At 39.4% G+C, this 25,186-nt stretch overlaps 1 protein-coding gene across 2 annotated transcripts in view; it reads right to left on the bottom strand.

The window, feature by feature from the left end:
* Positions 1-25,186, bottom strand: part of ANO6 (anoctamin 6) — an 80,460-nt gene that overhangs the window by 37,155 nt on the left and 18,119 nt on the right. For both annotated transcript variants that reach the window (XM_040062190.2, XM_040062189.2), the window contains one exon: positions 8,045-8,121. Coding sequence is in view for 1 of the 2 variants with exons in the window: in XM_040062189.2 (XP_039918123.1) it covers positions 8,045-8,121 (77 nt within the window). In the remaining variant the exon portion in view is untranslated. The remainder of the gene's footprint in view (positions 1-8,044; positions 8,122-25,186) is intronic.

Here is a 25,186-nt window from a genome sequence, read left to right as displayed (position 1 = left end):
CAAGAGAACAAAGAATATGGTCAGAGCAGAGATGAGATCTCCAAACAGACTCATATTATGTGGATTTATTTCTCATTTTATCTGCAACAACTCAGCAAGCAAAACCACATTGTTGCGTGCCACACATCCATCATGTTATAACAGATGCCAAAATCAAAAGCTTTAATATATCCATAAGCCGTTATCCAGTCCCTGGAGGAAAGTAGGATAGATTGTCATATCTACTAATAACATCTTAATGTGTTATTTCATGCGTGAAACGATACAGACACATTGGTGACAGGGAAACCTGAACACTTGAATAATGATTTTGTAGTTTCTTAGAGTACTCTGAGGGCAATATCACACATTACCAACCCCCTCCTTTCAAGTAATATAGAGCTGTAATGTTTCCTGAATCATGCTATGTAATGGGCACCAACTTCTCAGGTACTGGGCCAAATCCATCCATGCTGTTAATGGAGGCTGTGCCACCGATGTTGATAGATACCGAGAGCTGGAAGAGGGACTCAGCATGGCATTAGACAGGAACACCTCCAGAGCTGCCAGGGAGGCAGCTTGGCTTCCTTGCAGAGGAGCCTTGGCCTCCAGCTGACTGGGCATGGAGGGTATGCCGAGCCAGGGTCAGGTCAGGCAAAATGGCATGGAATAATCTCTTGCATTTGCTGTGGCTATGGCAATGATCCTCAGATGACCCATATCTGGAATTTCCCTGTCAGTTCAGACCAAATTTCGTGATACATGCCAGGTCTGGTTTTGGAGCTCTAGTATGTGTGGTCCAAAAAAAGGCCATGGAAATGTGGTTATGGTGTCAGAAACCCCAGAAGTGCAGCCTGAAATGGTTGTTCTTCAACTGTGAAGAACCAAGAAGACTGTCAGTCTTCAGTCAGGAATACCTAAGTTACAGGGAGCATACAGTGTTTCAGGAACCACGTGTCAGTTTTTCCAAAACAAATTTTCTCTTTTTTTTTTTTCAAAACCACTCCCTGTAGATTATTTTGTAACTGTTTATTGGCTGAACCAAAACAGGTGACTAAGATGTGTCTCCCCGTAATTATGACAAAATTTCCATATTTTAAATAAACTCAGGGGAGTTTAAACTCACAATTTTTTTATGTTGCATGTGTAAAGGCTAGGACCTGCTGCAAAGATGTCCTGTCGACTTAGTTGCTTCAAAAGTCTGAGCAGATTCTTGAATAGAACAGTTTTCTTTGAATGCCACCTGTGTGTTGGGATTTGTGACAAACCTGACAGCAAGCAGCTGCTCACACACACACACATATGGCCTGTATACACACATTCTGCATGTTAGTTTCACAGCCTGGGATAGGATTGAGAGACTACCTAGGCAATCACCAAATCAACATACAACTGCATACTGTGAATAAAGTTTTAGGAAAAAAAAAGGCATTCAGTTTCCAGATGATATCACCAGACCACAATAACACTGAGTATCTCTATCAGCCAAAGCAAGTCACAGGTGTGAATTTCTAAATTCTTGAGAGGTGAAGTTGGCATAGTCCTATCAAGAAATCGGAACTGGCTGTGAGAAGCTTTCCTCCCGCTGAGGACTAATCACAGGTGTAAAGCTATCATTTATATATATATATATATACCCTGCTGCTATCATTTTCAATCTCATTTAAAATATAACCATGATGATTTAAGATTGATTCGCTATTGGGAGGAAAGCACCAACAACGGCCCCTGTTGGGAGACATCCTGGGAGGTGCCTGAGCAGCAGGCACAGAGCCCAGCCTGGGACCCCAGCAAGCTCTGTCACGTCACAGGTGACGACAGCTCCGTGTTGCAATGTTGGAAACACAGAGCCCAGATCCTGTGGTAATGAATAACAGTGGGAAGGGTTACCACCACTATGTAAAGCATGAGGTCTTTTAACTGGGCTTTTTACTCCTTGGAATCTTAGAAACATCATTAAAATAACTTCTGTTTAAAAACACACATTTCAGTTGTGAAAGTCAAGCACTTGGAAGCATAAAAGTAGCTTTAACTTTTTTTTCACTGCAGCTTTTAGCACTTTTTCTGGTATGACCTGTCCTCAGGGTAGAGAAAAAAGATATGGAAAAGAGCAAACATCAAATCAAGTTTTGATAGAAGCCTTGATCATAATTTGTGTTCACATAATTTCACTGAATAATTTTCCTTTAAATGTAGTATTTTTTAAGCTTAAAAATCAGTGATAACTGGATTAGCAATAATAATTTATTATATTAAAAACCATATATACAATAGTTATAAAATACCTATTTATAAAATAAAATCTTCCTGTTAACGGCATTTTGACTAATAAATTTACTTAATATGTATTGTCATTCACATGTGCGTATAACTGTTATTATCTTTATTAACTGTTATTATCTTTATTGACTGTTATTATCTTTATCTCTCTCTTTCACACGGTGTGCACATATAAATTGTATATAGCTGAAAGATTAATAAATGTTGGACTGCGTGAATCCAGACACACAGAAGTTCATACTTATGCAGCTAACTTCTTATATGTAATCTCCATTGCTTTTAATCACAAGGGCATTGTTCACTTGACCTTTCCATAGACACTGTATGTATCAATAAAATAATAAAGAATTGACTCATTAAGCCTGAATACTTAAGAGATCAAGACCCACATAAATAGATTGTTATGTAGCTCATATTAAATAAATTAAATAGTGCTCAACAAAAATTAAGAAGTAAAATGTAAAAGAGAAGGTAATAGCTGAGTTTCCAATAGCCACATTAACTTACATGTGTGGTGTATTTTGTAGTCCCTACTGGAATAAAATATCATATATTATTCAACATAACTACCCAGGGAAAAACAGGACTGGAAAGCAAAAAGACGTGGTGTACTTTGAAGTTAGCATTTCCTTTGAGACAATGTTTGTTTTGTTGGGGTTTTTTTGGTTTTTTTTTTGAATATGTAATATTATTTGACAGTTTTACAAATGTTACTAGCATGCCAGTCCACACAAGCTTGCCTGCATAGACAAATTAATGGGGCTAAAATTTCAATACATAGTTTTTTAAAGAATCAGTAGAAAATTATAGCCCCAAACTGAACAGGTCCATTGATACCTCTTTGTTTTGGAAGAAATGAACACAGGACTATTTACTGCACTATTTAATTATTTAAGTCTTGGCATAAACACATTTTTAAGCACTGATGGAGGCAATCAGTAGTTCACTCTAATGTTTTACAAATACCCTAATGGACAGCTGGCTAATATTGATTAACACCACCAATTAAAAAAAATAGCTGTGAAATATTAATTATGCTTAGCACAAAATCTGCAGCCTTTAGTAACTGTCCAAGTGCTGTACAGCCAACTGCTTGCCTACCATGGAACTATCAGTTGCTTTATTAACAGCAGGAATCTGAAGGAGGAACCTGGCCATGAATAGAGATTTTTGTAACACTGAAGTTACACTTATATGGGCTAGCCTAGAGGCAGGTGGGTGTACCTCTGTGTTTCAGTTTGGAACAGGTCTGATCGGGGGAGCATCAGGGCTTTCACTCCAGGGAAGGAGACTGGAGGAGCCTGTGGCAGCAAAAAGCCCAGCCAGCAATGTGTGTAATGTGGACACCACCTCCTCAGCACCAAAAGCTTTTTGCACAGACCCACTGCTCGAGTCCTCACTGCCAGCAGGAGCACACCCATCACACAGGGTTGAGCCTGTGGAATCCTCGTGGAGCTGGGAAGTGCTGCACTGATGCAGTCACACTGAAGGTGCTGGTCATAAGCAGTCCTCTGCCATACACTCCCCTTCCCTAACACACCTCATCTTCCTACCCCCCGAGCGTGTCCCCCTGCGGCCACCTCGGCAGAGGAATAAGGAGCTTACTGCCTCTGGTAATCCAGCACAAGCCATCACCAGCCCACAGCACTGGCTCTCCCAGACCCGGGACACAGCAGCACTTGGAAAAGGGGCAACAGAGACAGGAAGATAAGCTTGCCCCAGCGCACAAGGCTGAGGGAACTGCTTTGGCTACAAATGCCCACACCATGGAAGGTCTCCTCAGCCTCTTGACTCAGAGCTTGTCAGGAGGGACACGTCTGTGTGCCCCTCCAGATCCCAGGCTCGCTGCTGTGTGGGGGGAGCTGCTGTCTCACTCCTGGGAGCTGCTGCTGTAGTCATGGCTACATGTGATGCCTGCAGTAGATCAAAGGAGAACGTGCAGGCGGAAAGCTCCCTTCAGCAGCAGCCCTGTTCCGGGGAGGAAAAATGGTTGCATTACCAAGAAACTTGCCTCACTTTTCCAGGCTTCTCAAGGCATGATACAGTTAAATATTCAGTGGGGATAATGGTGGGAAGGGCAGCACTGAGACAAGCACGAAGAAAAATATGTGCGCAGGAATTGCAGCTATTTATTGTTTACTATGCTCTGACCAAGCACAGTATTGTAAGCTGGATTTTTTAAATAACAAGAGATTCTGCAGGAATGATTTATCAGACTGGAAAGATGAAAGAAGTGCTTTATTTTGCCTGCAAGAACCTTTGGTGTGACTGTCAATAGCGCCAAATGTAATCATTACTGAAGGGATAAACTACTTGTCTACAGCCTCACACAATTTTCAGATATGCTCAAAATAGCTTCCTGCAGCATGCCATTGAATAAATCAGTACAGGGAAAGAAGAGAGCAGAGCAGAGCCTGTGTAACATTGCCTCTGCTGATAAGCACCTGCAAAAAATCCTCCCACTGGGGCACAGAGACAGGCGCATGGGGGACCTGCAGGTTGCACTTCAGTCGCGGGTTTTATGAAGGGGAAATTTCATACTGCCTAATTAGGGGCACAGTTATTTCTCTCTTCCTGCTTCAGGAAACTTTAAAACAAATAAATAAAGAGAAAACAAACTATATTACCAGGGTATCAGGAAACATAATTATTTATAAAGGACTGAGATTGTCTGAAAAAAATGTTACAGAAATACAAAGTTCTTCTTACTAACACAGCCATATAAAAAGATTTTTTAGTGCTTTAGGTTCTGATCAACCAATAGAGGCAACTTTCTGACATTAAGACCAACAACACAAGCATTTATTTCTGGATTATATATATATATATATATATATATATATTATATAGTACTGGAAAATGTAAGTTTATTTGCATATTGCATAATCATGTTGCTCTGTCTCCAGAGGGAGACAAATAAAACTGTCGTGCCTTTAACATTTTTCTTTATTATTAATGTTTTTTAATAACAACAGAAGACTGTTTTACTTCTCTTTTTAGCATTAATGCAAATATTAGCAAGCACTTCATCAGAGGAAGGTTTTTATTTAATTTCCTACACACGCAAAGGAATTTCAGCTGTGTAGCAAACTGAAATAAACTGAGACTAAAGACAAGTAAAAAAATATGGGGTGTCACTATAGACATGCATTTCTGTCAGCAGAAAGCAGCTGGTAACCGGCCAGGCATTGGGATGCCTTGTCCCCTGAGCTAAGTTTGGACCAGACGCCCACTTGACTTCCTGTCTGAGCGTCAGGTTGCTGCTGGCTGCAGGAGGAATTCCAGTCACTCCTGATTAGAGAGAGACTGAATGGCCTTGCTTTTAAAGAAAATGAAGAAAGTGCTCACTGAAAACTGCTTTTCAGAAACTCCCATCTTTCCTGGGATGCAAGAGCTGGGAAATTAGCTCTTTTGAACTTTCCAGAAGCCTTCATGCAGAAGAAATTGCACGAGGGGCAGCACTAACAGAAAGTTTGAAGAAGTCAACCTCTGCTCTGCAGATATTCACTCTCAAAAAAAATCTTATTCTTTCAAAAAAAAATCTTATTCTTACATGCCAATTCAAATTATCTACCTACAAAGCAGACAAGCTGCAAAATGAAACATGAGCTGTAAAAGGCTTGAATTAATGCTGTCTGTCTGTGCAGTTTTGTTCTTCCCTGTACATGATGTTTATGATACATGATTAAATTGTAGCATCACATGTCATATTTCTATGCTTCTTGTAATAGTTATGGAATACTCTTTATTTTCTTCTTTATTTAACGTCTGGGTGGTGGTTTTTTTTTTTCTTTTTTTTTTCTTGTTGTTGTTGTTGTTGTTGTTGTTGTTGTTGTTTTCCCTCTTGTTACGCCTCACCTCAATAGCTCAAATGATTAAAATAGGGATTTCCTTCTGAGTATCCCTCTGGTATTCTCCTTATGGAATCTCAGTGTTCTGCAAATGTTGTGAAATTTAATTATAAAAGATCCCACAGGACAGAAAGTAACACTATAACTCTCATTCTAGTAGCCATAACATAAGACTTCTAAACATCTATGCCAAAACCTCTTCACTGTCTCCTAAATTCGGAGTTTTATACAGCAGGACAGTGACATCTTTCCAGAGAGCTCAGCAATTCTCTCTCTTCAAAGAGCAATACACTCAGTTCCAGGTCCATACGTCACTCTCTTGCAAATGCAAACAGGGCCATGGATGTTCTCCTTTGCCAGTCAGGAAAAAGAAAAGCCGGCTGCAACTTTATAAGTCTTGCACAAAAATCCTATAGCAGGGGTTGTAAAATTATCTAGGAACAAACTCAGTTTTTCTAGTGGTAAGAGCCTTTCATTCCTTTGCTGCAATTTCCTGACATATTTAAAGCTTTCTGAAGTATCACAAACAATATCACAGATTGTTTGCTTTTTGGAGATAATTGTCCTATTCATGTGCCAAATGAGGCAGGGATCTTGTGGCAAACTTCGCATATGATCCTGCTTAGAGGAAGCACCATAAGAAGAACAGGACTGTTCCTATTAGCCAAAAGCTTTGGCTCCTCAGAAGAACTTGGAAAATCAAATCAAATTTCCAAAATACTTCTGGCTGCAACACATGTTCTAAGTTTAGACAAAAGGAAAAGTACTTCCCTTCTATTCAGCCATTTCAGGTTAGGCTTCCTCTTCAGTTTCTGTTTCTAGCTACAATTAGCCCTAATTCATTTAGCAGAGGCGCAGCAGATCTCAATTCCATCTTTCTGTCTCCCCCAACCCACTGAAATTATCTAGTGATCAACAAGGAGGACTTGACACAGAAGGAGCAGTGCAGACATGGTGCCAAAACTGGGAAGAAACTACAATTGCTGGTAAACATGAGTAACCAAAAATAAAAATTGATTTTGACCATCATTTTTTAGTGTAAATAAAAATAAATTCTATGAAGACTATTCAGAGGAGACTGTTCTAACCACAAGGTATATTACATTCCAATTGTTCTGATGATATTTCACTTCATAAAAATATGTTAAAAAAAAAAAAATCAACAAACCATTAGGAGACTCTAAGAAGGATTTTTATAACATCCAAATCTAGGCACTCAGTTGGGAAATGGAAGTTCTTGGTTGCACCTCATGCTTCAAAAACATTTAGACAACTTCAAATGAACACCTTGCTGCAAAACACAGGGTCAGGGGAGGCGAGGGTGTCCACCTCCCAGGAGGAAATGCATTTCCAGTTACTTTGGATATTGGTTTCCTATGAGATCTGAGGCAGGGGCTCTCGAGCTAGAGCCAGCAGCTTGTTAGCTGCAGAAAATCTTAGGTGGGCTGGGAACCTAGAACTTTGGACAAAGGGAATGGACACCTCTAGGTCTCTCTTGTCAGTTCAGTCTCTGGAGTAAGAAATTTCTTGGTATTTCCAAACTTCCTTGGAGCTTTCTTTGGTGTGTGTTTTTATATGTAGGGTGTGTTAAGAACTATTTATTCCTGCATACACATACAGAAATACTATACATTTGTGAACAAAATTACATCGAGAGAGGATGTGTATGTGTATATATCAGTTTATAGTGAGTTTATATTGGCCACACATCATTGAGCCCAGTGCCTGTGAAACCTGAGATCAGATCTGAGTCAATTACTTCAGCTACCTTTAGGAAAAAGGGGCTAGCAGCAACTCAGATTTAATCACAAAAATGAACTGCATGCAATGCAAATGCAAAGGAATGCTAGTCTTCTGGAACAGCTACTAGACTGTTGCATACCTACAAGAGAAAATTTTGTAGGTAGTCACAGTTAAAGTAAACAGGTACTCACCCATTCCGGAGTATGAAGGTTTTGCTGGTCTGGCACAGTTCCATAAGTGGGAATAATCACCTTGTTCAGTTCCAAGACTAAAATGAAACATAAAAAATGAAAATAATTTAGCATTTTTTGTGGTATGGGTTTTTAATGGGTTTATAGTTTTAAATTTTTTTTCTTACTAATGCTTTTTGGAGAAGCCAGTTTCTTGCAATTATTTAGTGTTTCAAAAATGGAACAATTGTGTGTCACACTTCAGTTACAATCAGCAGGTGGCAAGAGAATGAGACACAAGGATGACAAGGTAATGCTAGGAGAACATTCTGACGGTGATGCATCCCTACAGTGATGCAAATAGCATCCCTATACTAGTATTTTGCTAGTTATTTAGTGTTACAGAAACTCTATGGAGTTTGTAGCAGAAGTTTATTTTTCAGTGAATAAGGGTACCAGAACTGGCTCCAGCTGTGCAAACAACCCTAGCTCATGCTGGCTCTACTAGTCGGGCAAGAACAATAACAGTAGCAAAGAAATCTTCACAAGGCTTGGAAAGGGTGTTATACAGGCTGTGATACTGTAACATTCACTCAATAACACGCAACCTAAAACCACACCTACAACTTCAGTGTGCTGTTGATGCCTCAGCTGCTCCTCACCCATTTCATCAATGCTTGGAAACTGAATAGGTTTCCTGAAAATACAACATTAACTAAAAATGACTTTGTCAAATATGCTACTGCATGAAGTCATTATCAAGCACACTGGGAATACCGGCTACCAAATCAAGCACCGGATAATACAGAAATTCATCCTAATTTAGCTACTGGAAATAAGTTACAGAAGCTCCTCAGTTGCTGCAAGGTATTTGCAAGGTTTTGTTTCCTCACAACTATTTTTGTGTCTTAAGAAGAAGTCAGATAACATCCTGAGGCTGAAGATAACATCAAGCAGCTGAGGGGAGCAGGCTGCTTCCTTCCTATGCATGGAAGGCAGATGGATCCCATCTGTTATTTTCAGATCCTTAAAGCTGAGACGTATCTTAGTCAAGTCTATCCTGCACTGAGGAAGGGTCATGGATAACAGCAACACAGCTACCTAAATGTCAGTGTTGTCTGGAAAGGACAGCCTCAACCTACCAAAAAATACTATAACACTGAAAGAAGATCTCCAAACTCTAAAATAGTTAACCTATAGTACTTTTAGAATAGCTCAACACCCATTAGAGACAAAGCCAGGAAGAACACAACTGATATGGCTGGCTATGTTTTGGTTTAGTTTAGCTTTGGGGTTTTTTCAGAAAACTCTTGTTTTAATACTCTTTCCTAGAGTTTGGTAGGGACTTAGTTCCAGAGGGTATTGTCAGTTTCCAGATCTCTGCTCTGGTGATAGTAAATGCTCCAGGGAGAAGACAAAAGCAACTCCACAATTTTTTTCTGAAATATTAGGGCCGTAACCGAAAGGTCTGCCCAGCTGAATAATCAAGGTGTGTGAGCTCTCAACAACATTAAGATCTCCAGAAACATTTCCCAGAATTTAAAAATAAAAGAGATGGAAAATATGGACTAGTGCAGCATTCAAACATCACATGGTGAGAAAATAGCATGAGGACTCAGAAAACACAAGCACCTCTCAGCAGCCACTGCAAGATTGCTGAACATGTGCATCATTATGGTTTAATGGATTCAGCTTAGATTAGGGTGAGAAGGGGAAATACATATTCTCAACACCAGTGTAATGGACATCTCCCTTCATCTCCTCCATTATTCTCTGTGTGGACACAAAGATATCCAGATACAAGGTATTTCTGAAAACCCACAGAAGAAATAATATTTCTGCCTGCATGGGCAGAAGGAAGTAGAAATATCAGCATCTTACTTTGAAATACAAACAGTTGCTCTGAAACTCTGTGTGCCATTACATAAAACATGCAGGTGTGGACATAGACACGAAGACCCTCAGCCACTGCACTGCAGAATCAGGAGTTAAAGTGGCCTTTTTGCTAAGTAACCACCCCCCCATCATCGGTCCTGTCTAGAAAACCCTTCAGACAGAGTTGAAGGTGGAAACATGGCATTCACAGGAAGAAAAATTCCAGTTCTCCCAAATCCTGATGGGTTGAGGGCTGGTCAGAAATATTCCTATGAAATTTGTACGTGAGTACAATTTGCTCCTGCATCAGGGTCTCTGTACAAAATGCCTTCCTCCTGATACGGTGAATGTCATGGAAACTTTATAATTGTGCCTATATTTAACATATTAACATATTTGTACTTGAAATAATGCTCAAGAGAGTCCCTCGGTCATTGTCCCTATGGAAGAACTTATGTAAGAGGGACCTGCCACTCTCACCTCTCATGAGCTAATAGCCAAGAACTTCTCTCAAGTTAATTACAGATTAATGTTCATGTGAATCCAAAACTGCAAAGCCTTGACGCTACCTGAATGTGTACTTAGAGAAGATTTGTTCTGACAGTGGTTTGCAAGGGCAGCTGTGCCAGTTTGTGCAGCTTTTATCTGGAAGAGACCATTCTAGTCTCTCAGAAATACAAAAACAGTACTGCAAAAACAGCCTTGCCAGAAAAAGCTGCACCCACACAGAGTGCTTTTTATACCCCCAAAATCACTCAATTTATTTCTCCTACCTCCCCTCCAGCATTAAAAAAATTGCAGCATAAAATTTTGGTGCTAGACACTAAGAAAAAGCTCCTAAGAGCAAGAACAGTAGAAGAGAGGGCCTAGGAAGGAAGGTGAGATCATGTGAGGTTTTTAACATCAGAGATTATTTAGTACAGATGAATTAAATATCCTGGAACAATTTAGGCCATGCTGAATCGGGCATCAGCTTTATGAGGCTGGCTTAGTGGAGCTTTTGAGGTCCTTCCCCAGACCCAGTTTCCTCTGAGTGTAAGTCTAGTCACTGTTCTCATAGTTATGTCTAAAGGCTACTGTGCTGAGATTTTATATTAAAATAGTAGTTCTGCTCACTCATATCTTCTTCAGAAATGTTATTGCTCCTGGTAATATTTGAGTCACAGTACATCAAGGTTAAATGCTTGTGTTCTATCACCCAGCCAAGTAAAGCAAAAGACACACAAGGGAACAAAGAAATCTACTGGCTTTGTGCCAGCATACTCTGATTTTAATTGACAGCTACATCAAATTCTGTCTTCAAGCAATCCAGGCAACATATGCTTTTGTCAGAACACTTGATGTAATTTCTTTCTATTGTAGTCATAGTTCTGAGTGTCTGCTCAATGATTCCAGTTGGTCTTTGATCTAGTCCTCTCAAAAGATGCTGTTGTAAAAATTTTAAGTACTGAAAAATGTGCAATCTACTTTACAAGAACATCTTGGTGGTATTCAAGCTGCCTGGTGATTGTTCTTCAATGCAGGACACTGAACTGAGCTGTCAACACCTCACACTTTCCCTCAAATATGCCTATGAAGAAGTACTAAGAAGTCCATGTTAATCCCACACTACTTCTTTATAACTTACGTATATCCCATTCTTTTGGCCTGGTCATGGGAGATGAATCCTCCTGTTCTACCTGTGATTTTTTAAATGAATTTTCTCTACAGCTTTGTTTCTCACAGGTGAGCCAGAAATTCTGGATTGAATAAAAATCAAAAAAATTCCTTGATAGCCAAAACAAAATACCCTGTCTTTTCATAAGTTAATTGATACTGACAGTGGATGGTTTTGTAAGTTCAGTGATTTCTCATTGCATAATTCAAATTTAAAGGCTTTAATGAACATTACTACTAGGAATCGCTACGTATTGCTATAGGTGAGAGGCTATGGCCTACTGATAGACATGGAAGTTGCTCTTCCTTTGTAAGAAATATAAAGAACTAAATATAAAGAATTAAACATTTCCTTGAGGTCTGAATAGTGAAATAATGGTAGCTGTCCAAAGCACATGCAGTAGGGATGAAACAGGTTTTTTTCAATCTATAAATTAAAGAGGACTGAGAATGGAAAAAAAACCCCCAGTATCCAGAAGTGAAAAAAAGATGCTGTCCAAAAAAACATTAATGAGAAGAAAACCACAAAAATGTTGGATAAGCTGATGTTTGAAAAGACCACTTGGCTTGGTTTTGTAACAAGGACATTGTCAAACATGCCTGATGATGTCTATCTTTTTGTGACAAAGAAATTCTATGTATTTGCTATCACTGATTTCCTCTCAAATGAAAATAGTCACAGGTGAAAAAGAGCTGCAGCACTCTTTTGGCCTGTAAATCACCTGCATTAACCCAAATAGGCACCAAATTATTCTGAGAAGTCAAGAAGATTTTACAACACTAAACTCATGGTACCTGGTATTTAAGAAGCCTGTGAGACATTGTTAAGGACAGGATCTCAGCCCTGGCACTGAACATGGTACCTCGTGAGCAACCAAGAATGCAAAGCCAGGAAGTGACATCTGGAATCCCCAGGTTTTGCCGCTTTGCTACGGAGATCACATCACCTCTCACTTCCCTCAGAGTTTTGTGAGAGTGATGTCTCTCACAGAATTTTTAAACAGTCTAAGTCCCAAAACCTCTTCTTACAAGGAGAAAAATACTTGAATAGAACACTGTGCTCTCCTAAGTACAAAACCGATGTGCTGGGGAACATCTGCTCAGCCCCTCAGTGGGACTTGCCTGAAGCATGGAGTTCCTGTTCCCAAAGAGGGAAGTTTGCAGTATGGTTACAGAAAATGGGACGTCGCAGAGCCAGACCGCAGCGCTGGGGCACAGCGGCTGGTCTGCAGCACCTGCCTGCACGCACAGTGCAGCAGGTGGGGAGCAGGGGGGGAATGGGCAGCAGGCATTTACTGAAGGAGAACACCGAGTAGGTGACATTTCAAACCCCCATTCAAGCTTCCTCACAGCCCTGTCTCCACATAGCCGTGCATGAGGAAACAGCATTGACTGCACATAGAAATGTGTGAAGATTATGTACACCATTAGACACGCTCAGGTCCTTTCGGCCTCAAATAGATTGCAAAGAAAATTAGTATAATAACAAAATACGTCACTCACTGGAAAATATAAGGAAATATTTACATGCAACTTTTATCTGAATTGACACATTTCCTGATACATTTGACAGCATTGTCATTACATTAGAAAAGAAAAAAAAAAAAAAAAGTGATTAATAAAGTCTACGTGTTCTAATGAAAATCAAATTAAAAGATCGTATCATGTTTGCCACAGTGAGGCCCAAAGAACAGGATGGACTCAGATCGTTCCCATCTGCTGGGATAAAGAAGAACCAAAGACTGGTCTTTGTCCAGATGCTGATTTTTCCTGACTAGTAGTTCTCTGAGCTATGGTATTTTCTCCATGCACATATGAGAGCAGACATTACGAAATTATCAATGGTTTCACCTCATTCCACCACATACAATGTTGGCTTGCATTTAGTAGCATTAATTCTGCTCAGTTCTGTGATTAGAATGTGTTTAAATTAGTTTTCTTTCGCACCTGTAGACCTCATTTGAAGAATGATTTAATGATTTCTTTAAAAGTAATTATTCAACAACAAATTGAATCATGCTTCTAAACACCACATTCCTAATTTTCAGAAAAATTATGCATTTGAAGAGAAATTGAATTTTTTTTTATATCAAACTATGCTTTATAACTTATCATTTACAGTTAATAAGAGATCTACACAGCTGCCTTCCATGTGAAAGCCTTGTTCTCTTCTTAGGGTCACCTGCAGTCTTACAGCACATGAAAAACATGGTGACAATTAGTAATGTTAAAAATGTAGTAATGCCAAAATGGCTTTCCAGCTGTTAATAAATTACATACTTTGTGCACTCACACAGTGCAGATCTGCAGGTATCATCAACCCAAAAACCTAATCTATGCCACATAATAAGGAAAACATTGATTTTCATTTCAGAAGCCCAAGGAAACCTAATAATGAAGCTAGAGATGCTGCTGGAGCACAAAGGAAGTGAAATGGCTGTCTTGGAAGATGATTCTTTCCTGTTTGAAAGACTGTTCTTTCCATTAAGTTATCTTCTTTTACAGCTGTGCAAAGAAAGGATGGGAAGGACATGTGGAATGATTTAAAAAAATAAATGCTTTTTCATGGTTAACCCTAAACAGGAAAACATTCAGTTGGGTATATAACAGAGGGCATTGCTAGTCTGACTCAGGGTAGTTCACCAAAAATAATAAAGAGCAGACATTTATAAAACAAAGAAATCTGACTTTGTGGAAATGCTTCTGCTGACAGAAGTACATAAATATTTAAGAGACATTGAACTGGAATGTTTAGGGGCTCAGTAATTGTAAAACAGTTCTTATGCGTTTAGAAATCAAAGAGGGCCAATTGCCCAAAATCTGTGGCAAAAATCCTAGAATATTTCAGTGAGACCTGGACTAGCCCCAACCTCAGTTTCCAAAACAAAACACTGGGCTAATGATGTTTTAGTTACAATTCTGTGATTTCAGGGAAATCGACTGAAAAGCCAGTGTTTCTCACTGCTGCAGTGCACACCAGAACCAACCTGGCTTCATCCAGTATCCACGTCCCACTCCAGCTGACATTAAATCACTGCAGAAATTCAATTGCTAATTAGAATATTCCAAATGCTTTTTCTCAAGCTAAACAGTTTACCCACATTCAGCTGAAATGGCTGTCAGAAAGAATTATTTTGACTCTCATCTGTCAATAGGCAATTTAAAGATAAACAACCTTTGGTTTAGAATGTATCAACATGTCTACCTGCTATAATTTTAAGCAATATTTGGTATGCTTTTCTGTTGTAAACTGATTGTATGCACGGTAAACACATGGCTCACTTTGTCAAAGTATAAAGTAATGGAATAAAGCGATTAAGTCAGCAAGCTACAGACTGATATACTTTTCAGGCATTAATCTCAGATTGGAATATGGGCTTGACTCATTTTCTCTTCTTCACATATATCTTTTTATAATCTAGTAAGTAACTTTAATACATTAAAATGATGCACCAAAGAAGCATCCTTAAATTTTTCAATTAATGGCTGCTTTGGTTTAATTATATATGTAATCAGGTAGAAAACTACTGTAATGTTGACTGCCAAATGAGCCTGCTTCACGATTGATTCTGTCACTCCTGCAAACGGAGGCATACATACATGCATATGTATTTTATGTATTTCATTTTTAACAATAATGGAAACATTGTAATTCCTGCTGTCAAAAATGCAAGTTCTTAGCTTCTAGAGTTGAGCAAAAGAATGACCTAAGTCACATTAAGAACATAAGACATTAGGGATCAGCTGGGTCACTGAATCCAGCACCAGCTTACAGACAATTTGGACATTTAACTTTGTTAGAAAGTTCTGAGAGAAAAATTTCTTTACTTGGAATAACCTGTTTGAGTCTGAAAAAGGGATCAAGAAGAACTGGTTGCAATTTTTCGCGTTGGAGTAAATAAAATCCAATTTGCACAGGATGAGATAGACTAATTTAAAGAACCCAAGGGGCATTAGGACAGATTTGCAGAACGTAGTAGGCATATAAAGTTACAGATAAATTCTTGCTGATGTATTCAGAAGTGTCAAACAGATTGAGAGTTTTTATGCCAAATTATATCAACCATAGCATATGGCCCTTAGTGACCAGAATGAATAAATAAATTTCATTAATCAATATATCAATTTCATTACTATAGCTAATGTTTCCCTTGCTTAATAAAGTATTTTAAATGCAAAATGTTTCATAAATGCACTTTTTAAAAAGTATACAGCCTGCTTAAGTCAACTAATAAATATGTTTTTCTCTATGGTATATTTACCTACCAAGATGCATCTATATACAAGTTCAGAGTAAATAGGAATGATCTAGTAGATTAGAAAGAAATTATTCAACAACAAATTGAAAATCAAAGAAAGTGTGCAATGAGCTATATACTTGCTGAAATTAATGTGTGTCTGTGGAAATAAAGAAGAGATGTAGGCCCCTAACACAGGATTTGGGAGTAACCAAAACATTCAGCTCCACAAGTGAAAACTGAAATAATGACTTTGCAGCTGCTGGCTAACAGGAATTTCCTGCCTTGCTGTCAGGCACCGTGGGTATATCCCTGGGGGTTGCCAGGGTCCAGACTGGGTATAGACCCTGTGGGCCCCTCAGAAATGTCATTATGCAGTAGAACGCGGGGGGTTTACTGTCTTTGCTGCTTCACCAATCAACAAGAAAAACTTCTTTCCCTCAGAAAGCCTTTAAATTAAAAATTCAGGTTACTACATATTACAACCCATAAATTAAATCAGTAACTGCAATCATTCCTCTTCAGTTAATACAGCACTAATGGTAGAAACTGGCTTTCAGGGTTCTAAAAAAGAAATTTATAGAGAGATGAGACAAGTAAGCAGATTAATAGACTTCAAACTCATGAACACTGAAATAGCTCTGGTTCAAGACTGTTTGTCATTGCAGATCCTCATTTTAAAGACACAAGGGAAAGAACTGGATCCTGATTTTTCTGTTCCAGAATTTTTTGTGAATACAAAAAAGGCAAAAGGTACACAGTAATACCACTCAATCTAGCACAGGAGATGCTGGCAGATTTTAAGGCAGAGGAAATAATTTTTCACTATAAACCCCCAGCTGTTATCCTTTTTTCTTCATGACCCTACCTTCTTTTGTATGCAAGATGGGGCTGCAATGACAATGACTCCAGGTTTGGTGAAGTAAAACTTGTCTGTCTAGAGCTTTAACTTATTTTTGCAAAAGACAGATAGTATATAGGGCTGTGGGAAGATTGAAAGGAAGAATATCTGTTTGTCAAATAATTTGCAGACAGCCTCAGAGAAGTGGCCTGTGTCCCAGCTTCAGGATCTAATACATGTGGCACTGAGCCAGCTGCTCAAACAAGGTTTGGCCCAGCTTTTCCTGGCAGAGTTTTCCAGCTAACTACCCAGGGTGCTACTGCCAGGGAACTCAGCACTTCTACAGCACAGCTGGGCATTTGTCACCAAGAGAAACCCTCTACAAGAGCATGTAATGACAAGACAAGGGGGAATGGCTTCAAATTGAAAGAGAGTATGTTTAGATCACATACGAGAAAAAAATCTTCTACTGTGAAGGTGGTGAGGCACTGGAACAGGTTCCCCAGAGAAACTGTGGATGTCGCATCCCTGGTTGTGTCCAAGACTGAGCAGGATGAAGCTCTGAGCAGCCTGGTCCAGTGGAAGATGTCCCCACCCATGTCAGAGGGGTTGGAACAGGATGATCTTTAAGGTTCCTTCCAACCCAAACTGTTCTATGATGATTCCGTGATGAAGTATGGTACGGTATTTGTAAAGGCAATATTGGAAAATGCTCTTGTTTCTGAAAATGCATTGCATTTTGTCATTGGTGAGCATTTTTTTAGACAATTTTGTAAGAAAAGCAGGGAGTTTATCAACTATCGACCCAGAATGGGATTAAGATCTGACTGTAAAAAAGTGGTTAAAAAAGAATTATTTTCTTGTGACCCTTCAGAAAATGCATTTCTGCCATTGCAATCGCACTGGATTCCTGACAGTGGAATCTGGATCTGCCTGTTCAGCATCTTGTGTTTGCACAACCCACTCCTAAGTGTTTTACCTTCCCCACATCTTAGTAACCACTTCAGCAGCCTGCATTCCTATGAAAAAGGCCTGGGTTCCTAAAACCCCATGTCTCCCTAAAAACAGGAGCTAGGCAACCGGACACTCACATCCCTGTTGGATATGTGTTCAGATGTGGTAAAAGCACCACAGAAACACAGAGGATGAAAGGAATGAAAACGTTCCGCGCAAAGCTTGGATAATTTGAGTTTAACAAGACCTGGAGCCATGCTGTTTATGAGGAAGAGAAAAATAAATCTGCAATTACTACCAGTTTACTGAATGAGGCAGTGGACTTATGAGGAAAAAAAGAACAACGATTGTGTACATAAAGCACTGTTTGCATTTAAACAAACGGCAGGGAAATGGAAGTTGCCTGGGCAATACTAATGATGACACTGCCTAACTGCTATGTGCTTGACCTCATAACCTTAATGTTAACATTTTTCAGTCATAATATATTATTAACTGCAACCAATTAGGGATGCTATGGCTCCTGCTGATAACTGGTAAAATTTGCATTTAAATATGGAAAAATATTACTGGTGGCTATACTGTATTATTTAATTATACAGTCGGTTTAGAAATGGAATTATATCTGAAGCATTTGAGTGATTCCTTTGAGCAGAAATGATGTAACAATTATTACTGCAATTGGCATGAGAAACTTTGCTGAAAGTCTAGAATTTCACATAATCAGGCAATTTGATTAGTGGTCCATATGTAGCAGCACTCTGTGCTGCTGCAGACTAATCTCAAAATGTACTGCATGAAAAGTAATCATAGTAACTGTAGACACTTTTTCTCATGGATCAAATTTATTAAGTTTTAAAAGTCAGTTCAGAATGATGTAATTAGTGTAAATTCAGTACTATGATGGAAAAAAAACATAACCTACCAGTGTAGTTGTTTTAGCTTATTAAAATCACTATGAACAAAACTCCTGGTTTCTGCTGAAAATTCAACTCATGATGCCCAGCAACTACAGCTGGGTAAGGTGTGACAGCTTCCTGCCAGACAGATGTGGCTTTGAAGACAGAAGTTCCTAAATTTCTTTCTGGGAAAAGAGGCATTAACAAGCTGTGTTGCTGTCTATGCATATGAAAATACCAACTCAAAAAATGTATACACAAATACATTTGGAAAACACAAAGACAGTAAAAGCAAGCTCCAGAGAGAACACAAAATTTTTTCCCTGGACTTTGAGAACATGGAAGTAGAAGGATGCAAGATCCCAACAGCCATTACAGCCCTCTAACAAGACAAGGATAGAAAAAAATGAAGTAGATTCCTCTGAAGGGAGAATGACATGCTGAAGGTAATTTCAGTCACTGCTAAGAGCCCTCAGGCTTGGGTGACTGAATGGTCAGATCAACCACTGCACATTTACCAGACCAAGCCTTGAGCTTAGGCAGGTTTGACAATTAGCTTTCCAAGGCAATGCCACCACCTAGCCACGCCTTTGGCTGCAATCAGCCTCTTGTTGGGATGGCTTTGTAAGCCCATCTGGTTTGTAAGCCCAACTGGTGACTTGTCCTCTGTCAGATGAGGAGTGAAACACACAACTGCCTTGGGGTCATTCAGCTGCAGGGCTTAGCACCAGTTCCTGGCCTTTGTCCTTGGGCAGAATGCCTGCTCCCAGTCCCCAGCCTTACGTTACAGCGGAGTCATCGGCCTACATCTTGCCTTCCGTGCAGGTTCTTACTGCGCCTTTTCACCTGCGAGTGAACACTAAGGCTGTTCACTAGCTTTACACAAGGTCAGTGGTCCACCCAGCCCAGCCTCCTGGCCCCAAGAGAATCCAATGGTGCTTTGGGTCAAAACCACCATTCAGTGTTCCAAAGTGTAATATGAGGGCACAGAGGCATGGAAGCTCCCACCGTATACGATCAGACAGAAGCAGTACATTTTTTTTAGATCATCTTAAATGCTTTCGAGCCTGCAACTGCTTCTTATATGTCTTGGCTCTGAGATGAGTGAGGAGCATTAAGTTTTACATCACCTATTCATGAGGTGGCACATTAGAAATATTGCCAGATATATTACATAGTACTAACAAGCTCTCAGGCAGATGCCAAAAATACCTAAGAAAATGCATGAACAGTGCTGACTATAGGACAGCGAGAGCTTATTGTTGCTTGATGTGCAACAATATTAATAAAGTATCAGGTATCTAGCTTAAGATTTGTGCTTATAAGCAACATATATAGAAGGATTATTCCCTGGGTAGAGTCATACTTCAGGCTTCAGCATGGTTACCCACCACCACAGTGACCAAGTCTTTCAGAGTAGGAACAGCAGGACAGCTTTAGACCCAGCAGAGTAAGCACATGATAGACTGGCATAAAGCGCCATTTCTAGATTTCTCTGGCAATTGCTGCCCCTTCATAGAAGATTAGCCATCCCAGACTGAGTAAATTCTAAGAACTCATCAGTAAAGAATATCTGTGAATTTAAAATTACATACGTCCTTTTGTTCAGCACAGAGAATAAAAATACGTGTATTTTGATAGCGTATCGCAGGAGGGAGCTAACAGAACTCAGGACTATACTGTAATGATCCTGATGAAAAATGACTAGCATCGAATCTTAGATACTGTTCAGCTATAACAAAACCAAGCAGCAAGAATAATGAGGAAGAAGCCAAACCCTTGCTTTCCTCCTATCTCACCTACACCACGGTGTAATTCTGTGATATCTAAAAACAGGCCACAGAAGAGGAAATGCAAGCTTTGTTTTGGAAAGCTTGGAAAGAGATTTTACTTTGGTGTCTGTAAGGAATCCTGCTAAACTGTTTTACAATGTTATAAACATACCAGATGGCAGTAACAGAGGAACAACCACAGGGTTTGCTCATTTTGTAAAACATTATAGATCTCCATGAGAGTACAACCAGTGCTGAGAGACCCAGTGATAGCCCTCGTCTCCACTGAGATTCTAATCCATTTCTTCAAAACTGTGGAAGTGACAAAATGTAAAAAATCAGTTTTCCACTGAAATAAAACCTAAATCCAACCAGCAGCACCTAGAGAGCTGTTTTTCATTTAAGCTGAGATAAGAATGCTTACACATCTCGTTATAACAGTAAGGAAAATGCAAGTATGATGGGCTAATAGGAGGTTTGTCCTCATCCCCTGATACCAGTATACTGAGATTTGTTCTGTTTTTGAAGAGGAGACCAGTGTGGCTTTACTGCAGCTTCCATTTTTTGTGTCAGAGGTAAGAAAAATGACCTTTTGAAATGTGTGAATCCAGCTCCTAGACTATATGACTAGAAGGTACTGGCAAGGTCATCCAGTCTGATCCCTGAACACAAACCAGAGGATTTTACCTTCATATTTTCGTTTAGTTTAGTATCTGCAAATACTGGAGAAATACAGCAACATGAAATCATGGAATGACTCCTCTATCCCTGCTTGCTCCAGATTGGCACTTTAGCTGTGTAGTATGGACCTGAAGAGCATCCTATGCCACTTGTGAGTGACATTTCTGCAGGAGTCATGTCTGTTCATATGGACTCAAACTTGGCATTCTGAATGCCAGGAGAATGACTGGCCCTAAAGGTGACAGAAGAAAACAGCAAAGAAAACAGTGATGGATATGGAAAAGACCTGAAATACTCATCATGAAAGCAAACAGGATTTCCCTAATGTTTATTTTTGCATGCAAGGTGTTCCTAAGGGACATTCTGATGAGACGAATGGTTAATGGGTTTGTTTGGCGAACTATACACAGCAAGAGTGCAGAAGCTCTTCTGATGGACACATTTGATCTTAGAGCACAGGATAAACATCTATCTCCAATGCATTTAAGCAACCTCCCCTCCATTCTGAGGAAACAAATTAAAATAAAGCAAGGATACACCAAATCACAACGGATAAATGGAGTATTATTATTTATGCTGTCATCATGAATAACTTGGGGGAAAAAAAAAAAAAAAAAAACCAACGAAAAAATCCCCACACTGAAAAACACCTACTGAGGAACTACCCCCAGGCTCTGGGGACTAAGATTGCTACATTTACACACTTAAATAACTTAATGGAAACTGCTGGATCCACTTATCTCAAAAGAATCATTCTCATGTTTGTGTTCTCATGTTTGGCTTGCAATCCTTCCCTACATGGACTGGAACACAGAAAGGAGAAGCAGCCTGCTACCTCAGAAGTTTACGCTGTTGTGTGAGAACTACAGGAGCAGGCTGCAGGTAATCCTGTAAAAATCAGTATTCCTACCACAGCCTGAGAGAAATACATGAAATGGTGGCAATGCAACAGCTATCAGAAGATTGAGGCCAAGCTCCATAAAATATCATTGGTTTTATGTTTTCTTTCCCTGAGTAATTTCAGACGAGTTTGTGAGATTTGATCTAAATCAGCTCTGTTAAAACACAGTATTGCTGATATTCTAAGAAGTAGAAAGGATGAAACCAAGAAGCAGCACAAGCTGTTTATTATTTTTGTGTGAACACTCTCTCTCCCTGCCTAGGTCTCACGCATGCCCAGATCCTGGCCTGATAAACATGCAAATACTCCAAAGGCTGACTTGCTGTACGACTGTGACAGAATGTTTTGGAGAGGACTGTAGAGTTAGGCCTCTGGTCAAAAGTCTGACAAGCTGCTTTTATACCTCCTCCAGTGTTGAAGGTCCCCGAGGGCCTTCTTGAATCGGAAGGTGTTTTCCTCATTGCTTAAAATAATGTGATTTATTTTTGTTTGTTTGTTTTTTAATCCCAGATCAACTAAAACAAAACAGCTGTCCTGAAGCAGGAAATATAAAGACAAGCTACTTCTGATTTTGTCATGAGACAAATTTGCCAAGATCAACCTCAACTATCCTATGAAAATTACTATCCCTTTACAGAGGGAACTAGAATACCCTGCCTTCCATGTGTTTTACATAGGGCAGCTCATGCACAGTAGTTGTCCCAAGCTTCAAACATCGGTTTTTAGCAGCCAAGCTGATCCCTTGGTGTTCCTCACCAATGCCAAATCTCCAGGCAGCAGCTATGGAGCCTTTTTGTTGGGAGCTGACATGATTAACCCAATTGTAATTGCAGATGGCTGTTTGGTCAGCCTTCAATGCCAACGATCACTGAGCTATCTAATTAGAAATTTTGAGATGTATTTATAAAATCATACCCACCGCTATTAAATTTACATGTCTCAAAGGAGATATATTTGAATTTCTGTAATGAGATTTTCAGCATGTTTGCTTTAAAATATTTCCCACACTCAGATGTTAGACAGTGTGTTTACAGGCAGGTCCCAAAAAGATACTTTTAATTACTTAAAAACCAGTGAAAATATTAAGTTAAAGTCAAAACCTAGAGGCACTTTTTAACTTGTGTGTAGGTGCAAAGACTCTGCCTGCAAGCACTCTTGATGTTGGATGCAGTTTAGAAACAAACTGTACTTTTGTTTCCTAATCAGGAAATACTTTGTAGTTTTAGCAATTAAAGGACTCTTTAGATTTTACTGTGGTGACCAATGACAGGATCCAAGGGAATGGCCTGAAGTGGTGCCAGAGGATGTTTAGGTTGGATGTTAGAAAAAGTTTCTTCAGCCAGAGGGTGGTTGGGCACTGGGACAGGCTCCCCATGGAAGTGGTCACAGCACCAAGCCTGGCAGAGTCCATTTCAACGACGCTCTGAGACACATGGTGTGATTCTTGGGGCTGTCCCATGCGGGGCTAAAAGCTGGACTATATAATCCTTGTGGATCCCTTCCAAATCAGCTTATTCTGTGATTCCATGATAAACAAACTTTACTTTTATTGCAAACTCCAGTAAACTTACAAAAACATCTGGAGCTCTATTTGGCTGGACTACATAGCCCTTGAAGCTTTCTCTCTCTTCACTTGTTTATCAGCAAGGAAAAAGTCAAAAAATATAGTCCAGCATTGACTCTTATATTCTTCAGGTCATATTTTTTAATAAAAGTTATTACACGTTTAAGTCTTACCAAATATTTTAGGAACTATTGCTGGGTTGTGTCTTAATCACTGCCATCAGTTTATAGATTAAATTGTGTTTCAATGCAAAACTCCTTCTTGTATTTTAAAGACAGCAGAGTAATTAAATGAATTTAATTATTTTTCCTAGAATAAATCAAGAATATAATCAATATATGGAGATGATGAAAGATTTAATAGAGATATTCCCTCCATTAGGGACTAATTCTGCTTTTTCTACATTGTTTGCAAAAATGATGCTATTTCTACTCTAGCCAAAGGGACTGCTCACAAGGGTAAACTGTGCCTTGCTTGACCTCATCCTTGTTCATTAATGCCTATAAAAACTCTATTAGACTACTCACAGAAAAAAAAACCAAACAAAAAACACACAGTAAAAGAACACAAATAATCTTATTAATATTGCACAAAAACTCATAAAACTCTCTGGCACTACTAGAGCTCTCTGTATTACCATCTCAGCCTTATTATTATCTCTAACTGCACTGCCAAACCTACAGCAGTAGAAATTTTTTTTTTGCAAATAACTAATAGTATAAAGATAGAACTTTTTCCTTTCCTGCTGGATAAATTAGCAATGAACACATTGCAATTTTGATTATATATTAAAAATATGCATGAACATACCACAGATTATTTACTTCAATTCACTGCAACCATAGCTATATTATCTTAGTCCCTTCTATAGTTTATTTCTCTGACGAACTCAACTGGAAGAATCTTTATGCCACTGCTTAATGAGTGCCTGGTCAGATAAATAGGTGAATTACAGAATCATAGAATCACAGAATGGCTTGGGTTGGAAGGAACCTTAAGATCATCTAGTTCCCAACCCCCCTGCCATGGACAGGGACACCTTCCACTAGACAGATTGCTCAAAGTTCCATCCAGCCTGGCCTTGTACACTCCCAGGCATCTGGCATTCACAACTCCTCTGGGGAACTTGTTCCAGTGCCTCTCCACCTCACAGTAAACAATTGCTTCTTAATAGCTGCACTGGCCAGCCCTCCCCTTGTGAGCACTGTCAAGAGTTCTTCCTCTTTCACTTTTAATTACTTTCTTTCTTAGTCTGTACCCAGAACTTGACATGTTTTGCCTTCACTTCCATTTCCTTACTCTTTTCATTACTTCAACAATTCCTATTTTATGAGAACTTTCAGTGAAGACCCTGGTTTGTGCTACATGAGCCTCTCCACTGATCTAAACTCAAGCCTGGTGCTTGTCTCAGGCTGCCTTGAATGACAGTAACAGACCACAGCTTTTCCACAGGCTGTTTGGTCATGGCTCTTAACTCCTCCACTGTTAGCACACCCTTGGATTACTAATATCAGTTGCCAGCATCTTTAGCAGGGTTGCTACACCACCAATATTTTATAATCACTTCTCATACTTTCCAACCTGATCTGCAACCCAGATGACATTTATTTAGTTACCATTTCTCCCACAAAAGAAGGAAAGAATCCACAATATTTCACACACTGAAAAGTCAATAATCTCATCCCCTTCTCCTGACACAAGTCCATTACTATCACCACCACGTAGGAGGTGCAGGGCATCTCAATAGAAGCACTTCTTGCTCAAACTCTTCCTAGATGGTGA

This window comes from Hirundo rustica, chromosome 4 (genome assembly GCF_015227805.2).
Source record: "Hirundo rustica isolate bHirRus1 chromosome 4, bHirRus1.pri.v3, whole genome shotgun sequence".
Classification (NCBI taxonomy): domain Eukaryota; kingdom Metazoa; phylum Chordata; class Aves; order Passeriformes; family Hirundinidae; genus Hirundo; species Hirundo rustica.
Note: the sequence above shows the minus strand (reverse complement) of the source record. Positions and strands in the feature narration are given on the sequence as shown.